Source organism: Aythya marila (assembly GCF_965140915.1).
Source record: "Aythya marila genome assembly, chromosome: Z".
In the NCBI taxonomy this organism is placed as follows: Eukaryota; Metazoa; Chordata; class Aves; order Anseriformes; family Anatidae; genus Aythya; species Aythya marila.
Window position 1 is genome coordinate 59812760 of NC_139080.1, and position 16127 is coordinate 59828886.

The 16127-nt window shown below is 39.0% G+C and overlaps 1 protein-coding gene across 1 annotated transcript; it reads left to right on the plus strand.

The window, feature by feature from the left end:
• Positions 1 to 11892: 11892 nt before the first annotated feature.
• Positions 11893 to 12740, plus strand: LOC309890229 (leucine-rich repeat protein 1-like; the record flags this gene model as incomplete). The annotated part of the gene is made up of 1 exon (XM_082783915.1): positions 11893 to 12740. The coding sequence occupies one exon, from the start codon at positions 11893 to 11895 to the stop codon at positions 12712 to 12714; it is 822 nt and encodes a 273-aa protein (XP_082640041.1). The 3' UTR covers positions 12715 to 12740.
• Between the last annotated feature and the right edge of the window lie 3387 nt (positions 12741 to 16127).

The window sequence follows — 16127 nt, forward strand, 5'->3', positions numbered from 1 at the left end:
CCAGTACCATTAGATTCTGGAATACTGTCTTTGACAGACATATCACCTCCTCTTGCAGTGCCTGGATCACATCTAGAGTGTTATTTTCAAGTTCTTCAGTTATGGCTGAGATATGCACAAAAGCTTTTTCTAATTCACTCATCCTTAATCAAGGGATAAACCACCTTGCAAAAATGTGAAATGCCGTTCCTCTCTCTACCAGAGTATTAATTGAAGTCTTCTTGATTCTGCATAGGTGGGTCACAAGGAGGCCTGTGCTTTGCTTTTGTATATCTTCAATGTTCGGAATTATTGCCTTCAACGTGCAAGCTCCCTTCCATCCTAGGGGTAACACTTTCCTGGTTCTATTACCACATAGACAATACCACCCTTTGCCATTTGGGACTTGCCATCTAGTTAGAGTAATGATTCCCATGCCATGTTTGGTATGCATTATATATATTAGCACTCCCTTAATCACCATATTCAGTAAAGTATAGGTAATTCCCTACCTCAAAGGTAACAGTTCCACATCCAGGGTCAGGATTATTGCCCCCTGAATTTCCAGCAGGACGAAGAATGAAGATATACATACTAATATATATATACTAATATATATATATATACTAGTATGTATATATTTATATATTAGTATGTATATATTTTACATACTAATATATATATACTAATATATATATACACTAGTATGTATATATATATTAGTATGTATATATTTTATATATATATATTAGTATGTATATATTTTTTTTAATATATATATATATTAAAAAAAAGAATACCCTGAGAAAACTCTAATTTTATGTAATCCAACTCTTTTCCCCAATTACACGTGGTATTCATTATTTTTTTCCTAAGAAGTTAAAGGTTAGTTTACAACTATGATTCATACCTCCTCCTAATTTTTAATTTTAAAGGTTCTCCGATAGGAACAGTCTCTCAGGTCTCAGGGTCAACTGATGTCTTCATCCAGGTGTGATGACTGTAATGAGTCCACCATTTCCCAGCTGTTCTTACTGTTAGTAGATCAGCAGTAGAACAGCACTCGGTATTCAGGAGTGCTCAGTACTGAGTCCAACTCAGGTTGTAGCTTCGATTTCCTCCATGTTCATATCAGAACCCAATCTCCTGCTTGGAATGGATGGATCAGGACTTCCAAGGGTAGGGTCTGAGCTAACAATCTATGGGTCCTGAGAGATGACAAAGAGGATCACAGCCCAAGTGAATAGTTTTTTAAGAAAAGCAATTTTTGTCTCAAATTGAGGTAATCCATTCCCTTTGCCCAGGTACAGCAATCCAAATAATATTTCATATGGTGAAACTCCCACATCTTTTCTTGGCACCATTTGAATTCAGAGAAGTGCCAAAGGTAAGCACTTCATTCAGGGGAGCCAAGTTTCCAGAACTTAGTCAATTGCTTCTTTACTGTCTGATTCATCTGCTCCACACTTCCACAAGAGGAAGGAGTACAAAATTCCCATTTAATTCCCAGAGTCCACATTAGACCTTGCAATATTTGTGGCATAAAGTGACTTCCTTGATCAAAGTCAATATTTTCAATGATTCCACACCTGGGAATATTCTAGATGTTCTAGAATTACCTTAGCTACCACACTCACAGTAACAGATACTGATGGGAAAGCTTCCACCCACCCTGACAAGTAATCAACCAAGACTAATAAGCATTTAAGTCTACCCACTGTAGGGAGTTTTGTAAAATGGAATTTTCCACTGCAAAAACACAACTTTATTTCTCACTCATTAATTTGGCTTTCCTCTGGTAGAACATCTTAAACTCACAGATATTTAAAATTATAATAATATACTGAGCAGCACAATATAAGGAAAGGTACAGTGCAACTCCTGAGGTGTACTGAAGACTGCAGCAAAGGATGGATTCAGTTTCAAAATGAAAGTCAGCCAATTCAAACCAGCAAAAGCCACACTATTTCACTTTCACCACAGTGATATAGCTAGTCTATATATTGTTCTTAATCAAGTACTTTTAAATAAAATTGAAAACTTCATATCTTTGTTATTGCTGCTTTTGTAGTGGCTGTAGGATGGTCCAAATGTGCAGCAAATATCAGACCCTTATTGTGGAAGGTCCCCTCATAAGAGTTTGTTAAAATTGTTGGTTATATTCAAGACCAAACACACTACTTCTTTTGTTTAGCAAATAGAGTTTGATTGATCAAAGCAAAGCTGAAAACATGGATACCATAAAACCTCTTTTTCAGCAAGACTCTTCAATGTCAATAGACAATAAAAAACAAGTGTTTAAAATGGTTGTGACAATGACAGGCTGTAGGTTAATCCAGTCCATACAATTGCAAGAGTTTCTCATTGATACCATACAGTGGAATACACCTTGGTCACCTTCTGATTTAAATACCAGCAACAAACCTATTTCAGTACTACATGCATACTTCTAATTCTTGGCAAGTTAACTTTCATATCCGCCAGATGCTCTGCATTTTTCAGTAGCAATCTGAACCTCTTGACTGTTATAATATTTCCTGCCATGCTAAACATATCCATTCAAGCTAAACATATATACTTGTTGATGTGCAAAGTGAGCAATCCAACAGGCTAAACTGGCAAGATGTGACCTGTGGAAAGTTTTTATTACAGGTTTTCAGATGGACAGTTTCCGATTTCTCTAAGTAGCTCATCAAGGTAGAAATGCACCACTGCAGACAGCAATTGCTTTGCCTTTAGATGAATTGGTGCAGTAGTATTTTGTGCCAGATATCTCCAGAGGTTCATGCTTTTGAAAGCTTGAGTCACAGTGTTTCTGCCATTTCCACTGCTGGGAAAAGCTAAGCAGAGCAAGAAATGGAAATTGTTGGAGCAGCTGCCACCTGTGATATATATGATTGAACTGAAGCTGTTGTCACTCCATTTCTTTCTGTGCTTTTATATGCCAAAAGATCCACAGCTAACCCAGTCCATCAGGTATTCTTTACAATGCCACACAATACCCATGGACCCTGGGCCTTTGTTAGGGAGCAGTTCTTAATGTGCTTTCACCACCTCTTAACAAGTTACATTTTCCTGCACTTATGATGAGCTCTGAAAAGCGTAAGCTGAAGAGGCAGGGACTTTTCCCAGGAAACAGAATGTTTTGCTGCGTTTCTTAGATTTGTGATTATAAAGCCAGTCAAGGGTTTATCACTAAAACCTGTACACAAGGTCACCTTTAGCAAGAAATTTGCTGCCTTAAGAGAGTATTTCCAACTGTCCTGCATGCATTTCTGTTCAAGAGAAACAAGAGTTGTTGAGAAAATGATTTTTCTTTTGTCAGAAAAAATGATTTAATGTATGCTGACATTTATCATTCAAACTATCACGAAAGGAAATATACACATATATTTTTCAATGAATATAAGCCATTTCCTGCTAAAAGTTTGCAAGGGTAACATTTTGCTCTGCAGTTTTCTGAAGGAAAGTAAGTTAGAAAAAAGAGTTAGAAAACCTAACTGAGACAGGGTTTTTAGTATTAGATCTAGATTAGATTAGATTAGATTAGATATAGATTAGATCTTTGGCTAAAGCAATTTAGGAGGGCTTAATAGCATCACAGAATCACCGAATCACTGAATGGTTAAGGTCTGAAGGGATTTCTGGACGTCCTCTGACCAACCCCCTGCTCATGCAGGGACACCTAAAGCAGATTACCCAGGATCCAGGTGGCTATTTTAGATCGCCAAGGAGGGAGACTCCACAACCTCTCTGGACAACCTTTTCCAGTGCTCTGTCACCTACACAGTAAAGTATTTCCTGATGTTTAGACACATCCTGTGTTCCAGTTTGTGCCCATTGTTTCTTGTCCTGGCAGTGGGACTGAAAAGAGCACTGAAAAGAGCCTGGGTCCATCCATTTTGTACCTTCCCTTCAGGTACTTATAGACATTGGTAAGATTCCCCTCTGAGCCTCTACTTCTCCAGGTTGAACAGTCCCAACTCTCTCAAACTCTCTTCACAGGAGAGGTGCTTCAGTCCCTTGATCATGTTGGTAATCCTCTGTAGGACTCTTTCCTTTATGTGAAAGTGTCTGTTGGACTGGGCAGCCCAGAACTGGCACAGTACTCCAGGTACAGTCTCACCAATACTGAGTAGAGGCACATGATGTCCATTCATGAATGGTGACAGTTGGGTCTTTCATCAGAATTTAAGAATCTTTTTGAAGATTATGTGTAATGCAGACTATCTGCTACTATGCCCAAAACTTCTTGAAAGTTTATGGGCAATAGTGTTCTACAAAGTATTAAAATTGCTGGTCAGAGGTAGCTGGTGTCTGTTTAGAAACTTTATTTTGTCATTTAACTAGCAGCTTTGCTTGCCAAATTCGAGTACCCCCACTTGAAAATCATGCCCTTTTGAGGGCTGATTCCTGTTGTAGACAAGGAACCACGAGAGGTATTTTCTGCTCCCTGATTCATTTCGACACCTGCTTCTAATTCTGATAAACTTTTACCTGTCCCACATGAAAAAAATGTCAATCTCCGTGTTTCTGCTGAATGTAAGCAATGGTATATTGACACCTGCTATGGGTAGGAATAAAGTTCAACTCAAGTGAGAATGACCACTGGAAAAACAGCTTAAATATGAAAGAAAACATTCCAAACTGCTGAATTCTGATAGCTTAGCTGGTGTGAAATCCACATGAGGAGCCGGAGGCTTTGTTTATAACTAGATTCCTGTACTTTCACTTTGTCAGTGGATGTACAATTAAAAATAATAATAATAATTAAAAAAAAAAAAAAAAAACAGTCTTTTTAAAAATCATAGAATTCTTCATGATTCAGAAGATCATAAGGGACTAGGAGGATAAACTGAAATAAAAATTGTATGAAAGACTGATTTGGCATGAAAGAATAACAAAAAGGAAAGTTTGAAACTGTACTGGGGGTCACTGTTTTCCATGCAGAAAGCAATACTAAGAAAATCATCAAATAAATATATTCTTCATAAACTTATATTATTCCAGTCTTAGTACTCTTTTTCCTGTTCCTGGTAGAGAATATAATTTTCACTGTTTTTCACCAGTTTCTACTATTAGCATGATACCACTTCATAATCACAACAATAAATAAGACTATGTATGTGCCATGCTGGGATATGGCCATTTCTCAGCTGGTTGAAGCAATATCCCAGCAAGGCACATAGAATATGTTACTCCTTAGTGTTATAAGTACTTTTTATTTGCCATTAGAAGAAATTTCCATATTTTGTTGATGTGAATATTAATGGCTGACACAAACTTTTATGCCAAAACATTTGTTTGAACACCAGTGTTTTTCTGTTCTTTGTTTGTTTGTTTCTTCTTCTTGTACAACTGGTGGACATAGTTGCTAAGCCACTTTACATCATATCTGAGAAGTCACAGCAGTCCAGTGAAGTTCCCTCTGTCCCACTGACTAGAAGAGGGGAAACGTAACCCCCATTTTTTAAAAAGGGAAAAAAGGAATTTTTGGGGGGCAACTACAAACCAGTCATTCTCACCACCGTGTCTGGCAAGATCCTGGAGCAGATCCTCCTGGAAACTCAACTAATTCAAATGGAATATAAAGAGAATAGAATATAAATTGGTGACAGCCAACATGGCTTTAGTAAGGGCAGATTATGGCTGACAAATCTGGCAGCTTTCTATGATGGAGTTACAGCACTGATGGACAGGGGAAGAGCAACTGATGACATACACCTGGACTTGTGCAAAGCATCTGACACTCTCCTGTGCAGTATCCTTGTCTCTAAATTGAAAAGACATGGATTTGATGGATGGACCACTCAGTGGATAAGGAACTGGCGGGATGGTTGCACTCATATTGCTGCCTTCAACAGCTTGATGTCCAAGTGGAGATCAGTAACGAGTGGTGTTCCTCTGGGGTCAGTATTGGGACTGGAACTGTTTAACATCTACATCGGTGACAGGGACAGTGGGATTGAGTGTACCCTCAGCAAGTTTGCTGATGACACCAAGCTATGTGGAGTGGTCAATATGCTGGAGGAAGGGATGCCATCCAGGGGGACCTAGAAAGGCTTGAGAAGTAGGTCTGTGTGAACCTCATGAAGCTCAACAAGTCCAAGTGCAAGGTCCTGCATCTGGTTTGGGGCACAAATACAGGCTGGGCAGAGAATGGATTGAGAGCAGCCCTGAGGAGAAGGATCTGGGAGTGTTGTGTTGGTTGATGAGAAGCTCAAAGTGAGATGGCAATGTGTGCTTGCAGCCCAGAGAGCCAACCACATCCTGGTCTGAATCAAAAGAAGAGTAGCCAGCAGGTTAAGGGAGGGGATTTTCCCCCTCAATTCTGCTCTTGTGAGACCCCACCTATGTTCAACTCCGTGTCCCCCAGCACAAGATTGACATGGACATATTAGTACAAGTCCAAAGGAGGCCCACAAAGATGATCAAAGGTCTGGATCACGTCTCCTATGAAAAGAGGCTGAGGGATTTGGGGTTATTCAGCTTGAAGAAGAGAAGGCTCCTTGGCTTGGACTGGCTCACACTTCGTTGGGTTAGAAACTGGCTGGATAGCCGGGCCCAAAGAGTCGTGGTGAATGGAGCCAAGTCCAGTTGGAGGCCAGTCACTAGTGGCGTCCCCCAGGGCTCGGTGCTGGGGCCGGTCCTCTTTAATATCTTCATTGATGATCTGGACGAGGGCATTGAGTGCACCCTCAGTAAGTTTGCAGATGACACCAAGTTAGGTGCATGTGTTGATCTGCTTGAGGGTAGGAAAGCTCTGCAGGAGGATCTGGATAGGCTGCACCGATGGGCTGAGGTCAACTGCATGAAGTTCAACAAGGCCAAGTGCCGGGTCCTGCACCTGGGGCGCAATAACCCCAAGTAGAGCTACAGGCTGGGAGAGGAATGGTTGGAGAGCTGCCAGGCAGAGAAGGACCTGGGAGTGATGGTGGATAGTCAGCTGAATATGAGCCAGCAGTGTGCTCAGGTGGCCAAGAAGGCCAATGGCATCCTGGCTTGTGTAAGAAACAGTGTGGCCAGCAGGGCTAGGGACGTGATCGTCCCCCTGTACTCAGCTCTGGTGAGGCCGCACCTCGAGTACTGTGTTCAGTTTTGGGCCCCTCGCTACAAGAAGGACATTGAGGTGCTTGAGCGGGTTCAGAGAAGGGCGACAAAGCTGGTGAGGGGCCTGGAGAACAAGTCCTACGAGGAGCGGCTGAGGGAGCTGGGCTTGTTCAGCCTGGAGAAGACGAGGCTCAGGGGCGACCTTATCGCTCTCTATAGGTACCTCAAGGGAGGCTGTAGCAAGGTGGGGGTTGGTCTGTTCTCCCATGTGCCTGGTGACAGGACGAGGGGGAATGGGCTTAAGTTGTGCCAGGGGAGTTTTAGGTTAGATGTTAGGAAGAACTTCTTTACTGAAAGGGTTGTGAGGCATTGGAACAGGCTGCCCAGGGAAGTGGTGGAGTCACCATCCCTGGAGGTCTTTAAAAGACGTTTAGATGTAGAGCTTAGGGAAATGGTTTAGTGGGGACTGTTAGTGTTAGGTCAGAGGTTGGACTCGATGATCTTGAGGTCTCTTCCAACCTAGAAATTCTGTGATTCTGTGTGATTCTGTGATTACCTAAAGCGGGCCTACAGGAAAGACGTGAATGGGCTCTTTTTCACAGACTGTAGTGATAGGACAAGTAATGATGGTTTTAAACTCAAGAGGGTAGATTTAGATTAGATGTAAGGAAGAAAATCTTTATTCTGAGGGTGGTGTGCACTGGAACAGGTTGCCCAAAAAAACTGTGGATGCCCCATCCCTGAAAGTGTCCAGTGCCAGGCTGGGTGGAGCTTTAAGCAACCTGGTCTAGTGGAAGGTGTCCCTGCACATGGCAGAGGGGGCTGAAACTAGGTAATCTTTAAAGTCCCTTATACCATTCTGTGGTTTTATAATTCTGTGATTCTTCTTTCTGATTTTTGGTAATTTTGTTTTATTCTTACTCAGGAATTTAATTCACTTGAAATACACATTAAATTTTTACACCAGGAGAAATTAATTCTGATCTTGAAAAGCTAAAAGTTTGGGGAATTTGATCAGGGTGCTAATATTAACTTTTGATGTTACTTTGAAAGCAGTCTTCCTTATGTTTCTTGTGATCTATCTGAAAACTTATACAACTCACAAGGATGAGTTTTAAACTTGGTGTAGTCACATCTTCCAGTCAGCGTGTTCTTCAAGGAAATGTCAAGATACAAGAACTCAGAGAAGACAGCTTTTTTATCTTTTAAGTCTCTTAGCATCACCTCAAGGCACCCTAGTAAACAAAATCACTTTTTCTAGCACTATTGAACATGATCTTGTAGCAAAAATATCTACCTGGCACAAGAGTAAGGACAAAAGTCCTAGCTTGTTAACCTCTAAGAAAATCTACTGATTCTTTAACGTTTACTTGGTTTGTTGTGTTTGGGCACCTGGAGGACATGTCTAAACTCCTAAAACACTTTTCTAGTGCCAGTCAGGTAGATTTGTTCTCTGACAAATCTTTCTGAACATTTGATTCTGGTGCCCACATGAGGCCAATAGGAATCTCTGCAGATGTCAGCCTTCAAAGATACACATTACTCTGACATTAGCCGCTGCTGGCCAGAATCTATGGTCCAGTATTGCAGCTTTTGAAATCTCCTGGTTATACATTATGCATAGTTCTACTAAATACATGAACTACTACCAAATGTCTTTTCTACTTTTTTTTTTTTTTTTTTTTACTCGGCTGACATGAGTTAGCTGTTTTCCTTTTAGTATAGAAATCCAATTTTCCTCATGTAACTGTGTTGTTGATAATGTTATTCAGCAAAACATCTTACAGAACACTTGCTTGAGAGTTACAGCCTGGCAAGTAGTAAACAGTAGAAGTGAGAATCTTAATACACCATTTTGAGGACTGTGCAGTTTGAGAATCATTAGCACAAATGAATAAAATTGAAAGGCTACTTAACAAATAGTAATACTCTTTAAAACTCTCTCAAGAAGGTCTCTATTTTAGATTTAGCTTCTTAAATAGGAAAAAAAAAAAGGAAAAAAAAAAAAAAAAGTGGTATTGGCCAGATATTTTACCACACTGTAAATTACAAACTCAAAACTCTTCTGTCCTTTCAGGCAGTAAATAACAGTTTGTATTGTGTTATCTGGAAAAATAAAATATTATGCTTTCAGATTTTTGTATTCAGCTGCAGATTTGCACTAGGTTTAATGCCTCTTTATTTTCTATGTAAATGGATTTTCAAAATTGTTTCTGTGGAAAAAATGATGGCATTTTTTCCTATTTTTCTACTTAATGTCAGTGAGCTGGCATTTGAGTGAATTATGAAAAATCAAGAACCTGAAAGCTATGGCCCTGCTGAAGTCCATTGTATAGTCAGAAGCAATTTATGCAGAACAAAGAGAGAAAATCCAATAGATCTGGAAATGTGCACAGAGAAAGCAGCAGTACTTTGTAATATTAATAATTTAGTTCTCATTTTCATTTTATATCTTCATATTTTGTTGGGTTTTGCCCTCTTACTGAAGCAGCCACAGAATGAAAAATACTCACCTACACAAATATTTTCAGGTAATTTCCATAAGCTTATACCTGAGTTTTCTGAAGTTTTTTTCAGCAGAAAGTTGAAATTATTTGCTCATACTCAGGCTCACAATATCAGTGACTAAGCATGTCATTTTGTATTAAAAAAAGACATGCCACCAGAAAAAGACTGCTGGAAGCTAACAGGGGAACACATAACAAAGACAACTATCAGATTTCAAGATTTCTCACCCATGTTCCTATGGAATATGTCGCTGCCAACTTTGCAGTGCCTGCTCTGTCATATAGCACATTTCACTTCACAACTATTAGCCTAGTCCCAGAGGCTACTTAGCTTGTATCATGGACATATGCTTAGTGGAGTGAGGAGGAGAGAACGCTAGTTGTGTACAAGTTCACAAAGTTCTCATTTGGACATTGATTTCCTGTGTGACAGCTAAAATTATGTTTATAGTTGCATCTTCAAGGCAACAGAAGAATCAGAATGTTTTGGCACCTGCTTGGAAAACGCAATTTTCAGTCACCAGAAACTCATTCCAATTATTCTGATTAAAACAAACAAACAAACAAACACCTCCTTTCTGTGGATTTCCTTCTAAAACTTAAAAAGCCTGAAGTCATCCACCAGTCATATGGTAAAGCAATTTCAATATCTTCAGAATAGATTTCTTTTCACTGTGATTCTGCCTGAAGAAAAGAAAAGAAGACTGGGAAAACAAGGACTGAATGCAAATCAAACAGACTAGGAACTAGTTTGGAACACTTCTAGAATGTTTGAAATTATCGTTAAAATCTTGTAAAAATTTCTCCAAAGCATCTTACTAGGAAATCAAAGAGAAAAAACAGTGAATTTTACCCTATACAAATCCTTAATATTCTCATGGTGCTTTCAAGGCTCTTAGCACTGTGCCATCTCAACACAGTGTTAATTAAAGCATCCTCAGCTTTTACAAACAGCCACACACTGGTTCATCACATTTTCTTAAAGATTTTTCAGGAGTGACAGCTTTAATCTCCCAAGAACAAATGAGGAGCTTGCAGAGTTCTTAGAGGAAAAGCTTTGGTAAGTCTACTCTTTTGGCTTGAGGGAAAGTCTGAGGACAGTTTATTTTAGGAAGCATGATAAGTGTCCCTACCTCTGTCTCCAGCAGTCAGAGCAGTAATAAATTTCCCTTCATAAAAACTTTAAATTAATTTCTATAAGAGCTGAACACAAAGAAGTTCAGAGAAGTGCTTCTTGTTACTGTCCCTCTAGATTTCAGATCATCAAACAGGTGACTCCATATAGTGGTTATGTACTCATTAGAATACAACATGAAATATGGCCTCAGAAATAGGCAACCCTTGAAATTATTATTCTTTGTCATGTACAAAAAATATACATCGTATACTACTCATGACACTCTCCTCATAACATTGCTGACTTTTAGGGATGTTTTGTATAAGGACAAGTTGAATTGAAGTAAAGATTCACGGTTCTTTTCAACCTTGGGAGACAGAAAGAAAAAAAAAAAAGAAAAAGGAAAGAAAAAAAAAAAGAAAAAGGAAAGAAAAAAAAAAGAGAGAGAGAAAGATTGTCATGTTTGTAAACTATGTCAGAGCATGACAACCATTTCTTTTTGATGTAAACTTACAAACAGTGATCTGTGCCACTTCGACAAAATTATTAAAATACCTTTCTACTGAAATGTACTTTTCTGCATTCTGTAGCAGCAGACAGTGATGTTATCTTCTGTTCCTGCTTCAGAAAGGCAGGGTGGCACAGAAAACAGAGCCTGAGTAGCCCATGGATGCTTTACCAGCTGCACCCCAAAGATGCTCTGCGATTCATAAAGGCTGGCCATTGCTCTTCAGTGAGAATTTCAGGTCTGATACCCAAGTGCTGACAACCCACTGACAGGTTGCAGTGACTGAAGTAAATCAGTGTAATATCCCTTCAGAGAATGTAAATTAAATATCTTGCTTTTAATTTGAGGTTTGCTCTCTAAAATTCCTCAACCATTTTTGTTTGTCTGTGTTTTATTTTGTTTCTTTGTTTGTTTGGTGTTTTTTTGGTGGTGGTGGTGGTTTTTGTGTGTGTATGTGGTTTTTGTTTGGTTTTAAGAAAGAATTAGGAACTCAGTATTACAAAATATCAAAATATCTGAAGACAAATAGTTAATTATTGTTGCAGGAAGCACAGCCGAAAGCACGACAGACACCAATAGAGTCAGATCATGCTCCTCCCTTATTCCGTCCAACCATGGCCCAGGTTCACCGCCAGCAGTGTCCAGATCCTGTTCAGGTCTGTCCCTGTTCGGGCGCCATATGTTGCAGGAAGCACAGCCGAAAGCACGACAGACACCAGTAGAGTCAGATTATGCACTTCCCTTATTCCCTCGAGAATCTCCAGGCCTCGTACTGCAAACTCGCTCGGATCGACACACGGGTGCTCTGCTTGAAGAAGCTCCGAAAACTCGACCTCAGCCATAACCACATTAAGCAGCTGCCAGCCACCATCAGTGACCTGGTCTTCCTTCAGGAGCTCAACCTGCATGACAATCACCTGGAGACCTTCAGCAGTGCCCTGTGCACCTCCACCCTTCAGAAGTCTCTCCAGTGCTTGGACCTCAGCCAAAACAAAATTAAAGCACTGCCCATTCAGTTCTGCCAGCTGCGAGAACTTGTTAATTTGAAGCTGGATGACAATGAGCTGATAAGTTTGCCATTCAAGATCGGCCAGTTAGATCATCTGCGCTTTCTGTCGGCAGCTCGAAACAAACTTCCTTTCTTGCCCAGTGATTTTAGGAAGCTCTGTCTTGAGAGCCTGGATCTCTTTGGGAACCCTTTTGAGCAGCCTAACCCTCTTGTTCCCAACATACAGCTGAAAATACCATTGACTTTATTAGAGTGTGCCGCGAGAGCTACCATAAATTACAGACTCCCTTACGGTTGCCACCTCCTCCCCTCTCACCTCTGCGAAGACCTGGAGGTGGCCAAGACGTGCCAGTGCAGTGGCGCCTGCCTGAGCAGCTTCATCCAGATCACGGTGACCATGAACCTGCACCACGTCGCTCACACCGTGATCCTGGTGGACAACATGGGAGGCACCGAAGTGCCCATCGTCTTCTACTTCTGCTCTCTGGACTGCTACTCCGAGTTCCTGGACGACACCTACCTGCAGGGCAGCTGCAACTACTGATGGGGCAGGGGCTCACCCGGGGGGCTCCGTCCTGTGCCAGGGTGCTCGCTGCTCACCTCCCACCCGGTTCCGAGCTCGCCTCCTGCCCAGTTGGGTGCCGCAGGGGTCGGCCTGGCGGGGAGAGAGCTTGCTGATCACTCATATTGAGTGCATTTGTCTTCCTTCCGTTGACAACAAATGTCCTCGCAACAAATTATAATCTCATATTCTTTTCAGTTCCACAGTGTATTATAGGCAACCCTGCGAGTTTTGCACTAAGGTTTATACATTATATTCATTAGTGGTACAGAATGTGACAAGCTATGTCAAGCCCTGCTAAATAGTGATGATTTATAAAGGGTAGCTATGCAATGAACTGGTAGAAACTATCTCCAATTCTGCACTGTTAAGTCTACTTTGAATTTGGAAGTAAGTCTCCCACTTCATTTTCCTTTTTATTTTAATGTATTCTTGGCTGTTTGAGACTGGTTTTGTATGTTTTGCTGAAAGTCTAATCATCCTGTCTTTAAAGTAAAGCAATAATTATCAGTAATGAACTAAAACTCCCCTGAAACTTGGTTTTGGTTCTTATCAGATTTCATAGCAGACGTTTTATGAGCTGAAAAATTAGATGCCTTTTGCAGACAACAAAAAAGCTACATTAGCTCATAAATCCCATGAAGGTAAGCACTGCTGTGTAATATGCTGTACACAGCCACTGGGCATCCATCACAAACACCTACAGAGCACAAGAATCAGAAAATGGCTTAAAAAGCTGTTGTCAATATGGTTGTTTTGACATCCCTGGTCTTCTCTCTAGGGAATGAGTTCATGCTACTTTTGCATGTGTCAGGCAATGAGATAGAACTCAGACAATTTTTAAATCAAACTAAATTCTCAGTCACTAAGGTACTCACTGGTTTTCACTGAGTTGTCTCTATTTTAGGAAATATAAAATTCCAATGCCATACTTAAACAATTTCATAGCAGGAATGTAAATGCCTCGATAAGATCAAAAGTCCTTCTGTTTTGTCATTTAAATAATTCTGTATGATATATATATATATATATATTAATGTGAAAATTCCCCTGTAATTTACAGTAGAACTCTACATACCTCTGAAGCATTAGCACTTTTTTTGCTTTTTTATAGTCACTTGTGATGACAGCTTTTAAAGTTTTTATCTTCTAGATAAATTGAGATCTGAATCTCATTTTGTTATGCTGACACACCCTTAATATGTTCCACTGGAGTTAAGAAAACCTGTATTTAGTGGTTTATGGAAAAATGTGGATAAGAATGTTTATTATTGGTGTTACTAGTTCTTTTTCATCAGGCATACTCTTGGTACATGCATACAGGGCAAGAAAGTTCATTTAAGAGGCTTCAATTACCAGATTGGCACTACAAAGCACTGAGGTATATTCTCCAGGAAAAAAACTAAATCCTTTAAACCAGCTAAAGTAGTTTTACAACAATCTGTTACCTCAGAATGAAACCATCAGTGTCTGATTTCCTGGAGACACTGTGGTTTCTGGCAAAGTAGTTGAAGAAAGGACTTCCCAGCCAGAAATAGAAATGAAAAATCTTTAAATATATGATGTATATATCACAAAGGGATCTGTGACATAGTTCTAACGGGCTAAAAAAAAAAAAAAAAAAAAAAAAGAGAGAGAGAGAAAGATAAAAGAAAAGAAGAAGTAACACAAAACAGAGAAAAAAAAAAAAGGAAGAAAAAGGAAAAAGTATTTATTGTTGGAAAGCTGTTCAGAATATAGTTTACATATAGTTTACGTACAATTTGCCATTTCTCTTGGCAAATAATGTTCTCACTGCAACACTTGAAATTGTCTTAGGATGTTCTATCTTGAGGACAGAAGGATGTCAGAAAGTACTATGGCCATCTTATTCCTTTCTCTATATTTGTATAAACAGACATACATGCATATGCTAGGGCAGTCAGTGGGAGCCCTTCCCCTGACTAAAAGTGGCTTTGAATCATAGGTGTTATCTTACTAAATCAGAAGTGAGATAACACTCAGATAGCAGATGAAACATAGTATATGAATCACCTAGTACATAGATGTTGAAAGGTTTCAACTTTAAACCAGTTTCTAAGAAGTAAAAATTAAGCTCTAAAACATTGAATTCCATCTCCTTAATTAAACAGAATAGTCATCTTGTTACAATAATTCTTGATATTCTCATTACATGCATGAATGTTGATTTCTTCCTGAATTTTGAGATCTAACAGATCTCTGAAATCTAATTATTACTGCCAAATTTGCAAACTGTTTGTTTGAACAAAACATCTCACTTAATTAGTCATGTCTGTTTATGCTTGCTCCTGCTTCCTATGCTTTTCAAGTTTTATCTTTGTATCAACAAAGACTGCATATTCATTTTTAGCTTGTCACACCTCAACTCTTCCCTTGCAATTGATTTTTTGATGACCCTTATATGACCTAAATTTCTAGATTCTCTGTTTGTCCTTAGATGTATTGTTCTCCTCTCAGATTTATGCTGTCTTTTTTTATGGTATTACCATTTCTGCAATCCAAAGTACGTTCTTAAACTTTCTTTATGTCATACTATAACAATTATTTACAACTTATATTCTTGAATATTTCAAAGTCTTACACCAATAATTTTGCAGTTTTCTGTTCAACAGATCTCTTCCAGACTTTTTATTGATAGAATTTTTAATGTATCACTGCTAGGAAATACTTTGTTTATAAAATTCTTTGTTTAAAAAAAAAAAAAAAAGTATTCTGTTAGTGGTGAAATGAAAAACTATTCATTTACAATTTGTGTGAATCGTTGTAATACATAATTTCAACTTTCTTTATAAACTAGGTCTGGCTAAAAAGTCCTTTTCTTTCCTGCAGGTCACTGATCTACAGAGTGAGCAAATCTATCCTGCTAATTATCCCTGTGGCCCTACTTTTCACCTCAGCCAATATTCTTTCTATCAATTTCAAGTCCCTTGATTCTTTCTGTTGTTACTAATATATTTCTTTCACATGTCTTTAGAGACTGTGGAAGTCACCAAACTTCATTCCAAAGTCCAGGACTGTTTTTCTGTTTTGTTGAATTTTCAATTATCTTTAAAGTAGTCAAGACTATTTGTGTATTTGTTAAGAGTTATCTATTTCTGGCAAATGGACATTTCTAATTAAAGCCAACTTCCCTTCTTCATTTTTATCTTACCTTTTTTCTTAATTAAAGAGTGAAGTTTAGAGATTTGCCATATTTTAGGTCTTTGCAAGGTTGCCTCTCAAAGGCATTGTACTCACATTTCTTTACCATTTCTCATGTATTCAAAGATTTTAATCTTACTTCACTTTTCTTTGTTTCTTTAAGATTATTTTTTCTATTTGCTAATGTTCTATTGTATTTTCTAGAATTCTCCTCTATACATTCCCCTTCATTC